The 18,568-nt window shown below is 28.0% G+C and overlaps 2 protein-coding genes across 2 annotated transcripts in view; both read left to right on the plus strand.

Moving 5' to 3' along the window:
* The window catches only part of LOC130815718 (uncharacterized), a 102,186-nt gene that overhangs the window by 12,974 nt on the left and 70,644 nt on the right, over positions 1-18,568 (plus strand). The gene's annotated exons all lie outside the window — the stretch shown is intronic.
* Positions 9,603-15,599, plus strand: LOC130814951 (aquaporin NIP1-1-like). Its single transcript, XM_057681249.1, has 5 exons — positions 9,603-9,907; positions 11,075-11,299; positions 14,067-14,264; positions 14,429-14,490; positions 15,170-15,599. Exons 1-5 carry the CDS (start codon positions 9,758-9,760, stop codon positions 15,399-15,401), a joined length of 867 nt encoding a protein of 288 aa, XP_057537232.1. The 5' UTR covers positions 9,603-9,757; the 3' UTR covers positions 15,402-15,599.

Consider the following 18,568-nt stretch of genomic DNA (forward strand, 5'->3'; position numbering starts at 1 on the left):
TTTTAAAAAAATTATATAAATGTTTATTACAACGAACTAACCCCTCTTAGTTTTTTTCCATCTTTGTTAATAACACTTTTTAAGGCTAATTACGTTCATCATTGTCATCAGCATTCTAAATCTGAATCTTCTCCTCTCGCTCATTATCATCACTGTGCAAGTGTGCATCGTCACCGGCCATCATCTCCACACCATTTTCAACATTACTATCTTTTGATCATCATCATCAAGCTAAAAGTAATCAAGAGTGGAAAGCCTCCGTTCATCACCATATATCGTTCTCTCGATCATTATCATCATCGTCCGTACGTAACTGTAAATGACCCTCCTCATTATATGATTTATTATGACCACACATCTATTAGAGGTGGTATTTAACCATAAAAAGAAGTAGCGAACGTGTTTATGTATATTGACCAGCCCTCTTTGTTCGCTGTTAGTAACAACGAATAATTCAAACCTCAACTCTAATGCTTACTTTGAAATTTACAACATTGCTTATTGTTTGACTTTTTTTATATTATTTTGCTTATTTATTTTAAATTTTTCGAAATTTTCTAGGCCCAATTTAAATACAAAATCTGGGCTTACTATGGCTTACTCAAGCTCTTCTCATCTCTAGCTCTTAAACTCAAAGTTTTCAGCATGAACTCTCACACAAACCCTATTAAGTCTTTAATCCAGTTACAGACTAAATATTCTAATTAGATTAAAAAAAATACTTTCTAGTGTAATGTAGGGGATTATGAATACTTGAGCACATGCGCAAAAACTATCAAATAAATAGGAAAATTCGACGTGGTAATTATGAAGTTTTGGGTTTTCCATACGTTAATAAAAACTTTTAAAAAATTCACCCGGTAATCCTAAGGTTTACTAAATTGTTTCACCATGATCTTTTTGCACATAAAACATTAGCAAATGTAATTTTGAAGTTTTAAGGTTGTTGTACGCCTATTTATGTGACTCACCCTTTCAATTGCCATTAGTATCAACCTTTTCCCCCAAAACATAAATCCTAACTCTACCAACTTTAGATTTGGGGGAAAAAAATAATTTGGATGAATAATAGTAGAGTTAGAGTTTATGTTTTGGGAGAAATAGATTGAAATTGATGGTATTTGAAACGGTGAGTCGCATAAATAGGCATACAGCAGTCTTAAAGCTTCAAAATTCATTTTTGTTAACATTTATGTATAAAAAGGTTATGGTGGAACAATTTGATAAACCTCAAGATTACCGTGTGTATATTTTAAAAGTTTTGGTTACCACATGGAAAACCTAAAACCTCATAGTTACCACGTAGAATTTCCCAATAAAATATATATTTCTTACTAGGGTCGTTCTTGAGGTAGTTGTGAGGTGCAACTGCCTAGGGCACAGCTCATGAAAGGGTCTAAATTGAGTTAATTGCTATAATAAAAAATTAGTATTTGTATAAGTAACTTGTAGCATAGATCGAACTTGTAACATTAGGTTTCTCAGTTAACCGCATGACTACTAAACTACATTCTACATGGTTGGAGAAAAAACAATTGAAACTTCACTTATATAAAGGCCTTTTTTTAACTTTTGAGTAGGGCCCAAAATTTATCAAAAACCACAAATATTTCTTACATTAATTAATGTTTTGTAAATTGTAATGGTAATATGCTTTTCAAAAGAGGCAATTTTCCAAAGCGACTCGCCTGTTTAGTCCAAAAGTGTATGAAAAGGTCCAAAGATATTGTAACATAAAGTAAATATAAAATTAATAAATTACATACTACTATCTTATTAGACAATTTGGTTCAATTAACCTTATTTTATTTAGCATATATATTAAAATTGATTAAATATCTTTTTTGGAATATATTGTTTTGTGTAAATTGCTTTCTTGATAAAAAGTAAAATTATAAAAAATAAACTCAATTATTGTTTATTTATAAATAAACTAACTATTTCGGTATAATGGTATAATTGTTAAAAATAAACACAATTATTGTTTATTTCTAATTGCTTAACTTACAAAGAATGTTTGAAGATAGTTATAAACAATATGTGATTTATTTTTAACAAATATATCTAATATGTGAGTTTATTTATAAATAAATAATAGATGAGTTTATTTTCAACGAATCCAACAAATATTAGTTTATTATTGACAATTACCCAAAAAAATGCAAGGTATATATATATATATATATATATATATATATATATATATATATATATATATATATATATATATATATATATATATATATATATATATATATATATATATATATATATATATATTGTTTATCTCGATGAAAATTATAAAGTTAGAAGAAAAAAATGGAAATGTCATCAAATTAAAAAAAAAAGTGAAGTTCACTTATTTTGCTTGTAATTTCTGGAAAAGAATTTTTACAAACAAAATTGGTTTGCATATATTCTATGAAAACATTATTACTTTTTGGTTACTACATAGGTTGAGAGAACAAAAAACAATAGCCAACTAATAAGAATTAAATTGATACTCCTTCCTATTCAGCTTATGTATCCCATTTTCTTTTATGGTCAAGTCACCTTAATTGTTCCATTTTTATTTTTGGTATGGGTTTTTGACTTTTATGCCCTTAGTAACTTTATCCTATTTCCAATTATACCCTCCATTACCCATACTAATTTTCATCCCTTACATTAAAAAACTCATAATATCATTCTCTTTCTTACCCTTAGGGTCCCACTTTTGACTCTCCTTAAAATCCGTGAAAATTCAAATGGGACTCCTAAGGTGAATAGGAGGGAGTATTTTTTTCATAAAAAATGATAAATACTTTAATTTATATAAACTTTGTAATTGTACATTAAAGTATTTAGATTTCAACTTTAAAAATCTTGACTTATAGCCGACATAAAATAGGATCTTCCAATAATAAATGCAAATGGAGACCATAAATGGGCTCCTACTTGGAGAAAAGGTTCTAGCTAGCTAGGAAAGTTGATGCACCAAAAGAAAAAGCTTGGGTTAGTTGGATCATAAATGGTGGTGTGAAATGAGTGAAAATAAAGAATATGCTGAACCCTTCAAACATGGCATACTTCCATAACGCCTTAATTACCATTACCATCTCTTAATAATAATAAGTAGATGGAGTCAATCACAAAAATAAATGGTGCATTAATGCATGCGTGTTGACTCCAAAGGCCCAAGCTTTAACGATAATGAGTTTAAATAAGTCCAACATTGTTGATTACCGTTGCATACTTCTATAGTGTGATTGGCTATTGGGTTATAATTAATTTTTTTATTATTTATTTATTTATTTATTTATTTATTTTGAGGAGAGTATGTTTTGGGTATTAAGTGGAAGTTAGAGATGCTAAAATGGTACGTATAACTGTATAAGTCTTCATTTGGATAATGTTTGGGTATAATATGTTAGGTCGGGTCAATTTTAGTTTTTAAATATATATAAATATTTGACAATTAGATTTTGACTTTTATATATTTACAAATTATTTTGAATTGAATTGAGCCATATAAGATTTTAGTTAATCTGGTCGAAGAATAACTATAAAACAAATACAAGGATGTCTCTCTCTCATACTCATAATCAACTAAAATTTTCATATTCACCACCATCTTTTCTTTCAATTACCTACATATCTTCCATTACTATAAATAGAATAATTGAGTATTTTAAAGTTAGAATTGTTATCCAAATAGTAGAAAAAAAATGTGTAGGTTATGATGGGAAAATGGATAGTGTTGTAAAACAAATTTACTAATGAAAGTCAAACAATAAAAATAGATAAATTCAATAATAAACTTATTAAATTTAATCATAAATGGATAACTTTGAAAATAAAAAGTGAAAATAAATAAGTTAATACTTACGAGAAAAAAGAGTACTTTAAAATTTGTGCACCTAATACTTTCTATGTTATTGTTTAAATTTTTAGTACTTATTTATTTTCGTGTTCTTTAGTTAATATATGTTTTTTATTAAAATTAGAATTATTCTTTGTTATAATGAAATTTCTGAAGTGTAAAATTCAAATGATAATAATTTTTACAATAAAAATTTAAATGTTAAAAACAAAAAGTAATTCACAAGTAAAAATGAGTATAATAAGAATTGAATTGTTTAACAAGTATCTATTGTATAGTTCATTATCCACTACCTCAAAAGGCCATCCATTTGGGAGGAAAAACAGCTCTCGTGTATAGATGTACTTTTCAACCCCACACATTTTAAAACGTTTGAATTAAAAAATTTACATAAAAATCTTAAATACTTCTTACTTTTTGAATGAAACAAAGGAGTAATGATTTTATCCAAAATTTAATAAGCCCGACATTATTATTGCATACTTCTTTAGTGTGATTAGCTAGAAAAATGGAATAAAATAATTTAAAACGAAAAATTAAAATAAACTTTGGGTAATTTCAATTCTTAAAATAAGCGTTTTTGTGTCTCAGGCTAAGTCAGAGTTTAATGACAGCGAATAAGAGAAGTGTCTAAGACTAAATCAGGGTTTAATGACAGCGAACAAGAGAAGTGTCCAAGGCTAAGTCAAGAGTTTAATGACAGCGAACAAGAGAAAATATTTACCACAACTTTGTTCGCTATTACTACAACAAAAAAGACAATATCATAACGTTTAAAGGGACAAAAAAATAAATAGTATGTTCATTTTATTATTATTTTTGTATATTCTAACGTTATAACATAGTTTTCCTTTTGTTCGTCGTTAGTAACATCGAATAAATCTAATCTTAGACTCGTGCACAAAGACGCTTATTTTGATAATTTAAATCTTCCAAATTTTATTTTTGGAATTTATTTAAATTTTATTTCATTTAATTTTTGGATTAACTATTGGGTTATGTGTTTGAATTTTGTTTTTGCCAATTGTATTTGTATTTGGATATTAACCACGTGATAGGTATGACGTAGTTTTTGAGTGTTTGGCTATTAGTTTTCTAACCCTGAATAATATGAATTTTTGTTGATTTCTCTACAATAATATCAACTATTGATTAACCATGAATAATACCAATTTAAAGGAGTGTTTTCTTAGAAAATCCCTAACATTTTAAAAATCAAACTATAGGGGATTATAAGACAAAAAAAGATTGGTAACTTAGTTAATAAATTAAAGTTGGTATTATTCTAGGAAAATACCCCCTAGGTTGGTATTATTCATGGTTAATCAATAGTTGGTATTATTGTAGGAAAATTAATAAAAAGTTATTTTATTTACGGTAATTTTTCCTTTACTTTTGATTTTTAGTTGATCAAAAAGTCTAAATGTATTTGATAAATGGTTTTTAAGATGACTTTCGGTCTAATTTTTCTATGATAAACAACTAATTAAGAGTAATCAAATAATTTTTACCAAATATTTTCTTCATAAATAATTTATTAGTCAATACTTTTAGTTAGTCTAAACACCAACAATTTGAGCTCACAACTCCTCTAGCTATTTAGATAGTGTCTACGTTGCTATTAGTTAAACAAAAGATGTGTAGTTGAAAAATTAATTGTCAAGCAATAAAGAGAATATAGATCGTTATGAAAAATAATTGACAATGCAAAGAAAAAGTTGAATATTTTTTACCAGTTTTCACTGTATATAATTTATTTATATTATAATCCACTACTTAAAATGGCGAACAATTTGGGAGAAAAAAAAATCCCCACTCTCACCGTGCTATGTACGTAATGATTTTATCCAAATTCAATAGGAATTAAAGTCCAAAGTTCTACGATTCTAGTATTTTTTTTATTATATTTATAAATTTATTAATATTTCTATTTTGGTCTATTTATTTTGATTAATATTTCAATAACTTTATTTAATTCCAATTTTCATATATTCTTGCAACTATTGTGATTTTGTTGATTTAGAATATTATTTTGGTTTAACAATTTCTCCTGTCTTTTCAAATTCAATATATTATCTAAATCGAAGCTTTTATTATAGGAGTACAGTGTAGAGTAAATGCCCTAGCATATATTAGAGTATGTAATATATCTTGGAGCCTTAATTATCAACTTAAGCTTAAGTTGATGGTTAAGGCCCTAGGATATATTATATACTCTAACACGCCCCCTCACATGAAAGTCCAATGGGTTAGAAGTGTGGCTGAATATTCCACTTCAACAAGGGGTGGTTGAGATTCGAACTAGTGACCTTTTGTCACGTTGACTTCTGATTTCATATTAAGGAACCAACCCAACCAAATGCTTAAGCTGATGATTGAGCCTTAAAATATGTTATATACTCTAACAATTGCAAGTATATGTGAATGTAGTGAATTAGCCCTTTAATTTTTCTTAATTGTGAAATGCGGTCAATTTTCATCAAACAAAGAGTTAAAAGGGTTTAATCTTAAAATTGACAAGAATTAAGAGGTCAATAATCACATTCGCTTAGAGCGCATGTAATAGTCGTTAATTCTGAGCATTTTATGACTCTTCTATCAATGATTTAATTTTAATTGGAAAAAATTAAAAAAAAATTACTTCTTCCTTTTTATCTTTTAGATGCATATATAAGTAGTTGTTTAAAATTTCATTTAAATAATTAAGTGACTCATTGTTTATGTGAAAGTACTTAAATAGTGAAGGCCAGTTTTAGATCATATATCACCTCATTTTATTATTTGTCGTTTCAAAAAGTCAATTCAATCTGTTTAAAATATATTTACAAAGTCAATTACAAAACATATCCTAAAAAAAATAAAATCATATTCAAAGTGATTTAAGCATTCCATAGCAATTTAAGTTTTATATATCCAATAGACCTTTATATTCTATATATATATTTAATTTAAGCATCGGAGAGGACTTTTCAGATCTCACCCTATATTAGTTACTCTTCTTAATTTAGTAGGGAATTTTGAAAATCTTGAACCGCATTCAATTAGCCAAATTATTATGTACAAAGTTTATTTTAGGTTTATCATTATTAGAAATTCTTGAAAATCTTTTAATCAGTAATTCATTATCACCTTTTATTCTGATCACATGTTTAATTTTTTTTTACACTATTAACAATGACTTTTAAGTGTTGTATTTTATCCTTAATTTATAAGTTAAAAACATCGCTAAGTCTGAAGTGAGATCTTATCTGATTTGTTTTAACGTATATTTTTATTAATATCTATTTTTAATACACAATTAGAGATATTTAAGATTAAGATAATAAACAATTAGAGATATTTGATTAGAATAGAAAGAAGTACTCCATTCATTCCATAAAATTGTGATAATTATATATTGCACAAAGATTAAAAAATGGTAAAATCATTTAAATTGTATAATTAATATTAAAAAAAATTAAAATAAATAAATGAAAATAAAAAAATATAAAAATTTTTCTACACAAGAAAAATACAGTAAGAAAACATGAACAAACTAAATAAAGTATTGAAATATATTAGGTTGGCAATATAACTTTTACCATGTCATAGGCTTATCCATAAGTAAAAATTTTATATAAACTTAGTGTATATTATTTTTTTAATAATTGTACTTAACTGTATTTAAGAAGTAATTTTACTATTTTAATAACTTTTATGTTAGTACATAGTGTATAAAATGGTTGTAGATACGTAGGCATGATACAAAAATGACATTATGACAACAATCCGCAAATTTTCAAGGGTGACAAATGACAGTCAACATGCATAGAAAATCTTGGGCAAAATGTAAACCTAAGTAGTGTCAACTAATGTTAATTGTTAATACACTATATTCCTTTAGTTTACTTTTCTTAGCCTAAAATTCCTTTAATTTTTTAATTCAAATATATATCAAATATTTTTTTACTATAATTGCTATAAAGCAACAAAAAAAAAATACTAGTATAAAACATCAATTAAAAACTCTTCACCATGAAAACTTTTAGTGATAACAGGAAATGAGCAAAATTTGACAAATTTATTAAAAGTTTTGTGCAATTTTAAAAATTATGATATTTTTTTAACAACTTTATATTTTTAAACACTTAACATATACTACGCTATTTGTACTTAGGCCCCCAACTTTATGAGGCCCTGTATAGTCTAACATGTTGAACATGTTAAGAACCTTAAAAAAAAAAGGTTAGTAGTATATTGCAACAAAATAGGGATGAAAAAAGTCCGTATAAAAATTGACAAAATGACCATCAATGTCGATGACAAAAAAGTTTGTAGAATTTTGTCAATCAAAAATGCACCAAAGACTGTTGCTATATTTGTCGCTATTACTGACAAATTCGCAACTAAAAAACTTTTCTTCGTTGAAAGAGACAAAATTAGCGTCGAGATTTTGGTAGATAATTTAACAAATTTCGTTTTTTGTTTGATTTATTTGTCACTAACTCATCGCTAGTTCATCACTAAATGTCCTAATCATCATTCATATGTAAACAATATTATACTTATATAAGAAAATATATCAATATTACATCAAATTGACTTCTATATATAATACTCGAAGAAAATAAAGTAGGAGAAAAAAAAAAGTAATCTCATCGAGAAATCTATTTACATTTTATCTTTTAATATTGAATTTACTTACGCAAGAAAATGCATCAATACTACATTGAATAAATCTAACTAAAATGATTAAAAATAGTTATTTAAAATAGTGAGGTGTAATAATAATGTAGACGCCTAATTATACTAAAATTATATGTAAAATAATTATTTTACAAACTTAAGTAATTATTTTGGGGTTAAGTAATTTTTATAAAATTGTTATTTGAGAACTTATGAAGAAAGAATAACGAAGTTAGCGTGCAAGTTTGAGCAAATGGCAGTTTTATGTCGCCCAAGCCTTCTTTGGCCCATGTCTTTTTCAAGCGTTTTTTCTACTTATGCCCACCCCACGTTTTGGTGCATACTCGAAAAGTCGATTCGGGGTTTTGGTTCGTAGGATCTAACTCTTACGACATTTTACCGTTTCTTTAGTATATGTGATGATTGCCTAAGTATATTGTAAATTATAAAAATATAAAATCGAGTAAATCAACATATAAAGATTTATAAAGCACCATTATAAAGGAGTATAAAAATAATCCAAATAAGTATACAAATAAATGCACATATCCTAACACTTCAATATTTTCTTGATTCACCTAGCTTGACGTTAAATTTTTTATATCTTATTGAAATTAAGAGTATATAATATTTTGTATTCTTCTTATTATTCTAACACGTTTCCTTTTATCTCACCCATATATATATATATATATATATATATATATATATATATATATATATATATATATATATATATATATATATGTATACTTACTATTTACTTAATTTTTATATTCTATATATAAAAATGATTACCGTTACATAATTCACTAATCTCCTTATGAATCACTAATAAAAAAAAGCGAATTATGGTTAGTTTGGGCTATTTTAAAGTCGTTTTAAACAAATTAAAATTCAAAAAGTGAATAAACTAGCTAATTATATTACTCTTAAAAGGATCATGGTCCACGAAAATATCCAACGAACACAAGTCCATATCGAGTTGTTTATTATGAATAAGTCATCCAATGATTCAATCCTCTCCTTCTGACTAAGTTCCTACTTAATATCCCTTTGTAGTATCCTAGCTAGATAGAACTTTATAAATAGAGCTTTCTTCCCCTAGGATTTGGGAACTACCCTCATCTAAAACAAGACATCCCCTTAGCTTGTTTTGTTGTAATCCTCTTAGCCCTTTCTAATTAAAACCCAGCTTAATTATAATTATATATTTAACTATAATAAAATATGGGTGAAGTTGCAAGAGCTACTGGTAATAATCATGAAATACCCATCAACTTAAAAGATGGTGATCTTCCTCAAGTTTCCCCTATAAACTCATCTCCCTCCAACACTAATAACTCTGATTCTTGCTTCACTCTTCCTTTTCTGCAGAAGGTAATCAGTGGCCCACTTTGAAATTCTTTTAGTACACCCTAATAATTAAAATAGATAATTTTTATATTTAGTTTTCACAAATTTTGCATTAGAAAAATAAAAAATTTTTAAGAATAGTAGTGGGTCCTTAAACCTACCTTGTTAGAAGGTAATTCTAACCATCTTTACCTCACTTATAATATAGATAAAGTAATCATGTTAGTATTAAAGGTCCGTTTGGTAGATGGTAATAAACGGTAATGAGGGAGTAAAAAATTAATGTAATTTTAGTTGAAAAATATATTGGTTACATTGATGGTCATGCTTGACCAACTTTAATCATGTCATTTTCTTCATAAAATTCATTCTAATACATTATTATTGGAAGATGTGGTATCAGGTGGTAATGAAAATTTGTAAATAAAAAATATTTGTGTAATTAAAGCTTCATTTCCATGGGAATAATATAAAACTTTTGATGAAATTTTACACTATAAACCATTCTCATTACCACCATTTAGTTACACTGACCAAACGAGCCGTAAAGATATAGAAATATATGAATAATTGAATATATGGATTAATGGTGATGGTCCTAACGGACGGTGCATATACTTGGGTAGTTCTGAGCAGTATAATTTTCCTTAATCAAAATGTTTTCATTACTTTTTGTATAAAATTTCAATCTTGGTGCAAAATCTCATTGGTGCAATATTCTAGGTACAAATGAATATTTTCATACTTGTTACAATTTACACTTTATAATTTAAAATTAATAATTTTTTTAATCAAATGAACTGAACCATAACTTAGGTTGTTGGAGTTTAAATTTTGTTTTAACTTTTTGCTTCAACTTAACTACTTGTTTTTAGGTCTAAAAGAGTAAATAAGAAAATAAAAACTTAGTACTTCCTCCTATTCAGTCTATTAACCAATTTGACTTTTAACACTATTTATCTATCACTCTTATATTATATTTTACTTTTAATCTATAAGTTATAATATGGTCAAGTGAAATCTTCTTTGATTCATTTCAATACAAAAATCATTAATATCAATCTTTTTACAATTTTTAATTATACATAATTAAAGATATTAATAGACCGTAGATGTACCTAGTCAAATAAGACTATTAGGATAATTGAATAGGAAGGAGTATTATTTCTTATGTATATTTTGTACGTGCAGATGATAGCAGAAATGATGGGCACATACTTCTTAATATTTGCGGGATGTGCAGCAATTACGGTGAACTTAGATGAAGATAAAGTGGTAACTTTGCCTGGGATAGCAATCGTGTGGGGTTTAGCTGTTATGGTCATGGTTTACGCTGTGGGCCACATCTCGGGTTGCCATATCAACCCTGCTGTTACTATTGCTTTCGCTACTTCCCGTAGATTTCCGTGGAAACAGGTTTTACCCTTTTTTTTCCTCTTTTGTCCTTATTGATTTTCCCCAGCTTTATTTTTTAACACAAATTTTTATAAGAGACGGTATTTTTAAGAGACTATTTCTAATTAAATTCGCCCAGGAAAATATAGAGTAAAAATAAAATTAAGCTCTGATGGACTGAGTCTGAGAGGCGTATGGTTTCTCAGAAGACTGGCTATATTTTTAATCCTTACACGTTCACATTTGATATTCTTATTTATTTTTTTAATATTATATATATATATATATATATATATATATATATATATATATATATATATATATATATATATATATATATATATATTTAAGGTTCCATATCTATCTATAAATATATTTCATAAAAATAGTATTAAAATTTTATATGTTGAGATAAATATTAAAATTCACATATATAGAATGTTTATTGTGAGAACATGAAATAACAACACTAATTGTGGTAACATCAATAAGAATAAATGAAGTATTAATTAACTTCTCAACTGCTACATACACTGTACTATTATTACTTGATCACCAACCTAATTAATTGCTTCTTCTTTCCTCATGTCACATGGATTTTAATTCTATGGCTTTTCTATAGGCCCTAAACATTTAATAAAGTATGAAATTTATGACAATTATTGCATAAAATCTGAATTTTTAACATTTTTGCTACATATTGAATAGAGTTGGGAAAATTTGATCCGACCCGAAAATGAACCCGGGACCCGACCCCACAAAACCCGAATCTGACCGACCCAAAAGCGACTTAACTCGAAACATGACCGACCCGATAATTACCCGATCGAAAATGACTCGACCAGCAACTGACCCGACCGACTCGTTTTTTAACAGGTCTAATATCAATTTTTAGAGTAATCTCAATGTTAGAATTCATTTCAAATAGAATTTTAGTTTTCAAAGTATCTCAACATATTGAGTATATCAATTAAACCCTAAAACTCATCAATAGATCAAAAACACACATTTAGCGTCTTTTTATCCATCGTAATTATTTTTCTTATAAAAAAAAGGACGTTATAATCATCTTAATTGAATACATATATCTTGTTAAATGAGTCAAATGAGTTTTTAATTCTTCAACATTTCAGTAAGAAAATAGATATAATCTATAAGAATGTTTTGCACATTTGAATGAGCTTTTTAGAAAAGGAATGTTGCTATCCTAAATTATAAAATGCGTACCTAGTACTTAGTTATTTGTATATCTTTCCAACATGAAAATTGTGAAGATATTTTTTATGAGGAAATGAGAAGATATTTAACCTCATTTTTATCTAATGTTATAATTTTAATAAACACAATAACTTTTATGAAACGCGCATTTTACAAGTCTTTTAAAATAAGTATTAATGTGACACATATCAACTATTTTATTTTCCTTACACTTAAATGAACTTGACATACCAACTATTTTTTGAAAATCGTAAATCTGATTTCTCTAATGTGACACGTATCTCACAAATCCAACTATACATAGAGATTTAAACTTTAGAACACGAGCATCACAATTACTGGTTTCTTATAACTTGAATTCAATCACATAATGCTTTAATATTGTGTCAATTGATATGTTGATTAATGTCAGAGGGATGAGAAATAATTTTTTTATTAAAAAAAGTTTCATAAATAATAAAAAATGGAAAAATCAAATTTTGAATTTTATAAGTCATAATCGGTTGGGTCAGATCGCCTGACCCGAAAATGACCCGACCGTAATTGATCCGACATATAACATGTCCGACCGACCGTTTTTTTCAGGTCTAATTTTAAAGTATATAATAAATACTCCATTATTATGGGGTGTAAGCCATTAACTTAAGATTTTGATTGAGTTAGTTTTTTTGACATGTATCTAGAGTTAAAGTGATAGAAATTCACGAGTTAGAATTTCAACCAACCCTCATTACTTCAAGCGTAATATTCAATACCGTGTATGTTGTATGAGACGGACATATATTGCATTTACAAATATAACCCTTATATAGAATATATATCATATCTTAAAATTGCAACCATCAAAATAAATTTTTAATTTTATTGATTTCTTAAATTTTCATATTTGGAAATTTTTTATTTATGTTGTTGCCTTTAAATATATAAAATAATATAATATTATCAATTTAGTTTCCCTCTTTATTGGGATTTTGTGTTAGCTGGGCTAATATTATAGTGATATCTTAAATACCTTCCCAATAAATATACTTAAATCGTGCATGTTGTTACGGTTGTATCGTCCATCTAAATAGATCATTCCGTTTTCCATATCTACACATTATGATTTTCAGTGTTTGTAATGTAATATCAGTATAGTATGTCATTTGTCCAAGGCAACATAGCTATAATTACAGTTTATTTGACAACTGACAATGAATTGGAGTTGTTAACTTAAGTTATTGGCTAAGTTGAAACTGTTTAATCTAGTTGTTTAAGTTAGCTATTATGCATATGTTTACTAAAAAGTATTCATTGGTTATTTGTTGTTTAATCAAATTGATCATCTTTAAATTACAGGTGATCATTTTAACATATCAAATATATATGAATCAGTCAAATAGGAATAATCTTACTATAAAACCGTTTTATTTATGAATTTGTGATGAAATTTATGTGCGCCATAGTAAAATAAATAATTATAGCGGCATAAAATTTTGTGATGAAATTTATGTGCATCGTAGTAAAATAAATAATTGTAGCGGCATAAAATATTGATGATGAAAAAGTGTAGAAAATGTAAATGAAACAGGTGCCAGCATATGTAATATGTCAAGTAGTGGGATCAACACTTGCAAGCGGAACACTAAGGCTCATTTTTAATGGACACCAAACACAAATTGTTGTTAGCGCTCCATCTGGATCTGATCTTCAGTCCTTTGTCGTCGAATTTATTACCACTTTTTATCTCATGTTCGTCATTTCTGGTGTTGCCACAGATAACCGTGCGGTAATGTTTTTCTTACCCTTTCTTAAAAGGGGTACGAATATAATTTGTCCACTATTTTTCGCCTCCAGCCCTGATTTATGTGGATACTGGGATGATGATGATCAACTCAAATCCGCCTAAATTAAAAATTTGACTATCTAATAGTGTGTTATTGTGCAACACAGATTGGAGAACTTGCTGGTCTTGCTATTGGAGCAACTGTATTGCTTAACGTCCTGTTTTCTGCGTAAGTGGTCGTCTGCTCATCTATGTTTGCAAAAATTCATATGCTCCTCTCTTAATATGCATAATTAAAAATTATAAAAAAATTAATATTAATAAAATTTATATTATAATGAATTAAGTAAATATCATTTAATTATGTTTTAGCTTATAGATTATCATGCAGAAAATATAAACTAAATGTGATTATTAAATAATACAAACCCGCCCGTCATATGGGGTGATTAAAGGAGTATTTATTTTCATATATATATATTAAAAGTAAACTGGTAATTGACCTCCACATTATTGGGTTATTATGTCAAACTTTATTTGACTCCACTAATTTAACACTAATGTCAAGCTAATGAATGTTCCTTGATGTCATCAAGGTCATATAAGATGACAAATATGTAAATTTATTTCCAAAATCCATCTATATTTTATATTGTCATAGTCATAGTCATTAACTTAGTATATCCATCAGATCGGAGAATACAATATCATTTTAAGAAAAAATAAAAAAAATAGATTACAAAATATGTTATGAGGTTTCGGAATGTTAGGGTCAACAAGTTGATGGTTGAAACTCCATAAATGAATTGTTCAAAAGATACTTAATTCTAGGCAAAATTAAAACTATACGTATCTATAAGTAGTCAAGTAAAGCTAAATAAATGGGAACATATGCATGTTTATGGCAGGCCAATATCAAGTGCTTCGATGAACCCAGCAAGAAGTTTAGGGCCAGCAATAATATCAAACCATTACAAGGGGGTATGGATTTACCTGATTGCGCCGACTGCTGGAGCTATAGCCGGTGCAATGGTGTACAATCTTATAAGGTTCACCGACAAACCGTTGCGTGAGATTACTAAGACGGGATCTTTCCTCAAATCTAAAGGTTCATCAAGAGGAAGAACCAGCTGGTCATAGATCAGAAGTTAATAACGTTTTAACCTTGAGATTAAATAAGTGATCAAGGTGAATTGCATGTTGTAATGGGTTTATCTTAGTTATGTTTTCCCTTTTCTAGTTACATATTAGGTATCCTATGATGTAATTGTAGTACATGTTGCTTAACTCTATGTCTAATTCCAAGCGATTCACAAAGTTTTAACTTTTTGTGCCACACATTGAAAACTATCAACCTATACTTTTAAGCTTTATGCAATGCTGAATGATGCCCGAAATAATGCAACCTTTGCGCCACGTTTTAAACAATGATGCACGTATTTTATGTCCCGGTGCCATGTTTCGAAATAGTGTCCTTTGGGGTGACAAGAAAATAGTGGCAACTATGCTTACGACAAGTCGCTAGATTATTGCCCATAGTATTGAAAAATGTACACTTTGTAATTGTCAACAAAAAAGTGGTGTCTAAAGTGTTTTTTATATGTTCTTTCGGGCGAAAAATCAGTTCACCTGAACTGCCGTGCACATACCTGTTTTTTCTGAGTGAGCATCTCCCTTAATGACCACGCCTTGCTCAATACACAGAGCGTTTGCTCACTGAAAAAATATCCGATGCTAGGGTATACTACTCATCTGAGAAGCAGCATGCACATAGCCTCTGCCTGCTTCATCAAGAGCTGCTCGGCCAAGCCATTCTTGTGTCCGCATGACTGTGTGAGCGCAAAGCATACTCAGCACACCGGACAATTTGCTGCACAGTGCTGCCCCTCAACACAGCTCACCCGACACTGTCATATTTGATCGTAAGAGCTCACCACTAGCTCGATCGACCACTCAACCTACTTCACAAGGAAAGAATTTCATTTAAAAGAACTCCAATCTATATGTAGTAATGCCTCGGTTCTGCTAGTATTAGCCACAATCAATTGACATCTAAGAGCCCTCAATTCCAAAAACATTTGAAGAATACAACACATCTATGCTTAAGCTTTAATCCTAACAATATATTTCGTCTACATAAACCAAAACATATCAATCTTCAGAACGTCTGCTAAGTGCTAACAAAGAGTATACTAATGTACAACTTACACATAAATTCTCATCCATTTATTATCAGATTACTTGACATGTTTCATAACAACAAATCACCAAAAAATATAAAATACTTAAGAATGTAACGTTTTTTATTCAGGTAGGCTAAACAATCCATACAGGCCAGGACAGAGGGATTAACCCTTCGTATAGTTGGTGAAAATTGAACCCTACGACAAAGGTGAATGGAAAAGCTATTAATTACTAGGCTAACACAAGATTCTTGAGAATGTACAAATTTAAACATGTTAAATCCATCAAAATGACAATTCAAAACCACCATTGATATAAATAAGGCTTCTCTCGGTTCCATTCCCACTAAAGTGATAAGATACAGCAATGAAAAATTCAAAATTTAAATGTGCAAATTTTACTCTATTTATGTACATCCATTGCTAAGCTTCCATGAAAATAGTGTTCTGAATAAAGAAATTCACAGTAAACAACAAACGAATCCCAAAATTAATCAAACTATTTAAACGAAGACGAAGAAAACAAGCTCACAATCAAAAAAACCCACAAGAAAAACAATAAAACTCACCCTAAATTTTTCATTATTTTAATAAAAATTTCCGAAAAGGTAATTAACAAGTATAGTCACAAATCAATACCTGAGAAGGGAGACGCCAAGCTTCAGGCTTAGCAACACATATAGAATCAAGAACTTCGTCGGCAAAAAGAATTGGAATATTTGGAAATTCTATTAGATTGCATTTGTTAACAAGCATGTAGATTTTAATTATGAATAAATAAATTTGAGAATAATAAAATTTAGGAAGTCATTTTTAAATTTTTATCTTTTGAAGATTTGATGATAATGGAGTTTTTCTAGTTCTTTTCTTATTATTATAACAGGGAATGTATGTTTAATATATATATATATATATATATATATATATATATATATATATATATATATATATATATATATATATATATATATATATATATATATATATATATATATATATATATATATATATATATATATATATATATATATATATATATATATATATATATATATATATATATATATATATATATATATATATATATATATATATATATATATATATATATATATATATATATATATATATATATATATATATATATATATATATATATATATATATATATATATATATATATATATATATATATATATATATATATATATATATATATATATATATATATATATATATATATATATATATATATATATATATATATATATATATATATATATATATATATATATATATATATATATATATATATATATATATATATATATATATATATATATATATATATATATATATATATGAGAATTAACTGACAAATGATAACTGCTCAACAAAAGATAACTACCTAATACAACAAAAGATAACTGCCTAATAATGTGATGAAACTGCATAAACTGCTTTCCAATACTCCCCCTCAAGGTAGGTCGGGGGATCACCGATGCCTAACTTGCATAAAGTGCTATTGAAAACCTGTGATGAAACTGCTTTTATGAGAATGTCGGCTAGTTGGTCTTTAGATCTAATAAAAGGGATACGGATGACCTTGCTTTCTAGCTTCTCCTTCATAAAGTGTCGATCGATCTCTACATGTTTCGTTCGATCATGTTGGACTGGGTTTTCGGAGATGCTTATTGCTGCTTTGTTGTCACAATATAGAAGACTCGCCCGTGTCTTGTGAAAGCCCAGCTCTCCTAGAAGTTTCCTAATCCATAGAATCTCTGTAACTCCTTTTGCTATCCCTCTGAATTCTGCTTCAGCACTGGACAGAGCGACCACCTTCTGTTTCTTACTCTTCCAAGTGACTAGATTACCACCTACAAGAGTGAAGTATCCTGAGGTGGACTTCCTGTCGTCCCTATCACCAGCCCAATCAGAATCTGTGCAACCAATGAGATCAAGATTATCATTCTTTGAGTAGAAAACTCCCTTATTACTGGTTCCCTTTAAGTATCTCAAGATCCTCAAGACTGCTGCCATGTGTTCCACTTGAGGTCGATGCATGAACTTGATTACAATCCCTACTGCATAGGCAATATCTGGTCTCGTGTGGGATAAGTAGAT

The sequence above is a fragment of the Amaranthus tricolor genome, chromosome 6, assembly GCF_026212465.1.
Source record: "Amaranthus tricolor cultivar Red isolate AtriRed21 chromosome 6, ASM2621246v1, whole genome shotgun sequence".
NCBI lineage: Eukaryota > Viridiplantae > Streptophyta > Magnoliopsida > Caryophyllales > Amaranthaceae > Amaranthus > Amaranthus tricolor.

Excerpts from the sequence above, each read along its gene's own strand:
- LOC130814951 (XM_057681249.1), top strand. The coding sequence starts at position 9,758 with ATGGGTGAAGTTGCAAGAGCTACTGGTAATAATCATGAAATACCCATC. Across the intron at positions 9,908-11,074 it reads CTCTTCCTTTTCTGCAGAAG|ATGATAGCAGAAATGATGGG; the intron begins GTAATCAGTGGC and ends TTGTACGTGCAG. Across the intron at positions 14,491-15,169 it reads CTTAACGTCCTGTTTTCTGC|GCCAATATCAAGTGCTTCGA; the intron begins GTAAGTGGTCGT and ends TGTTTATGGCAG.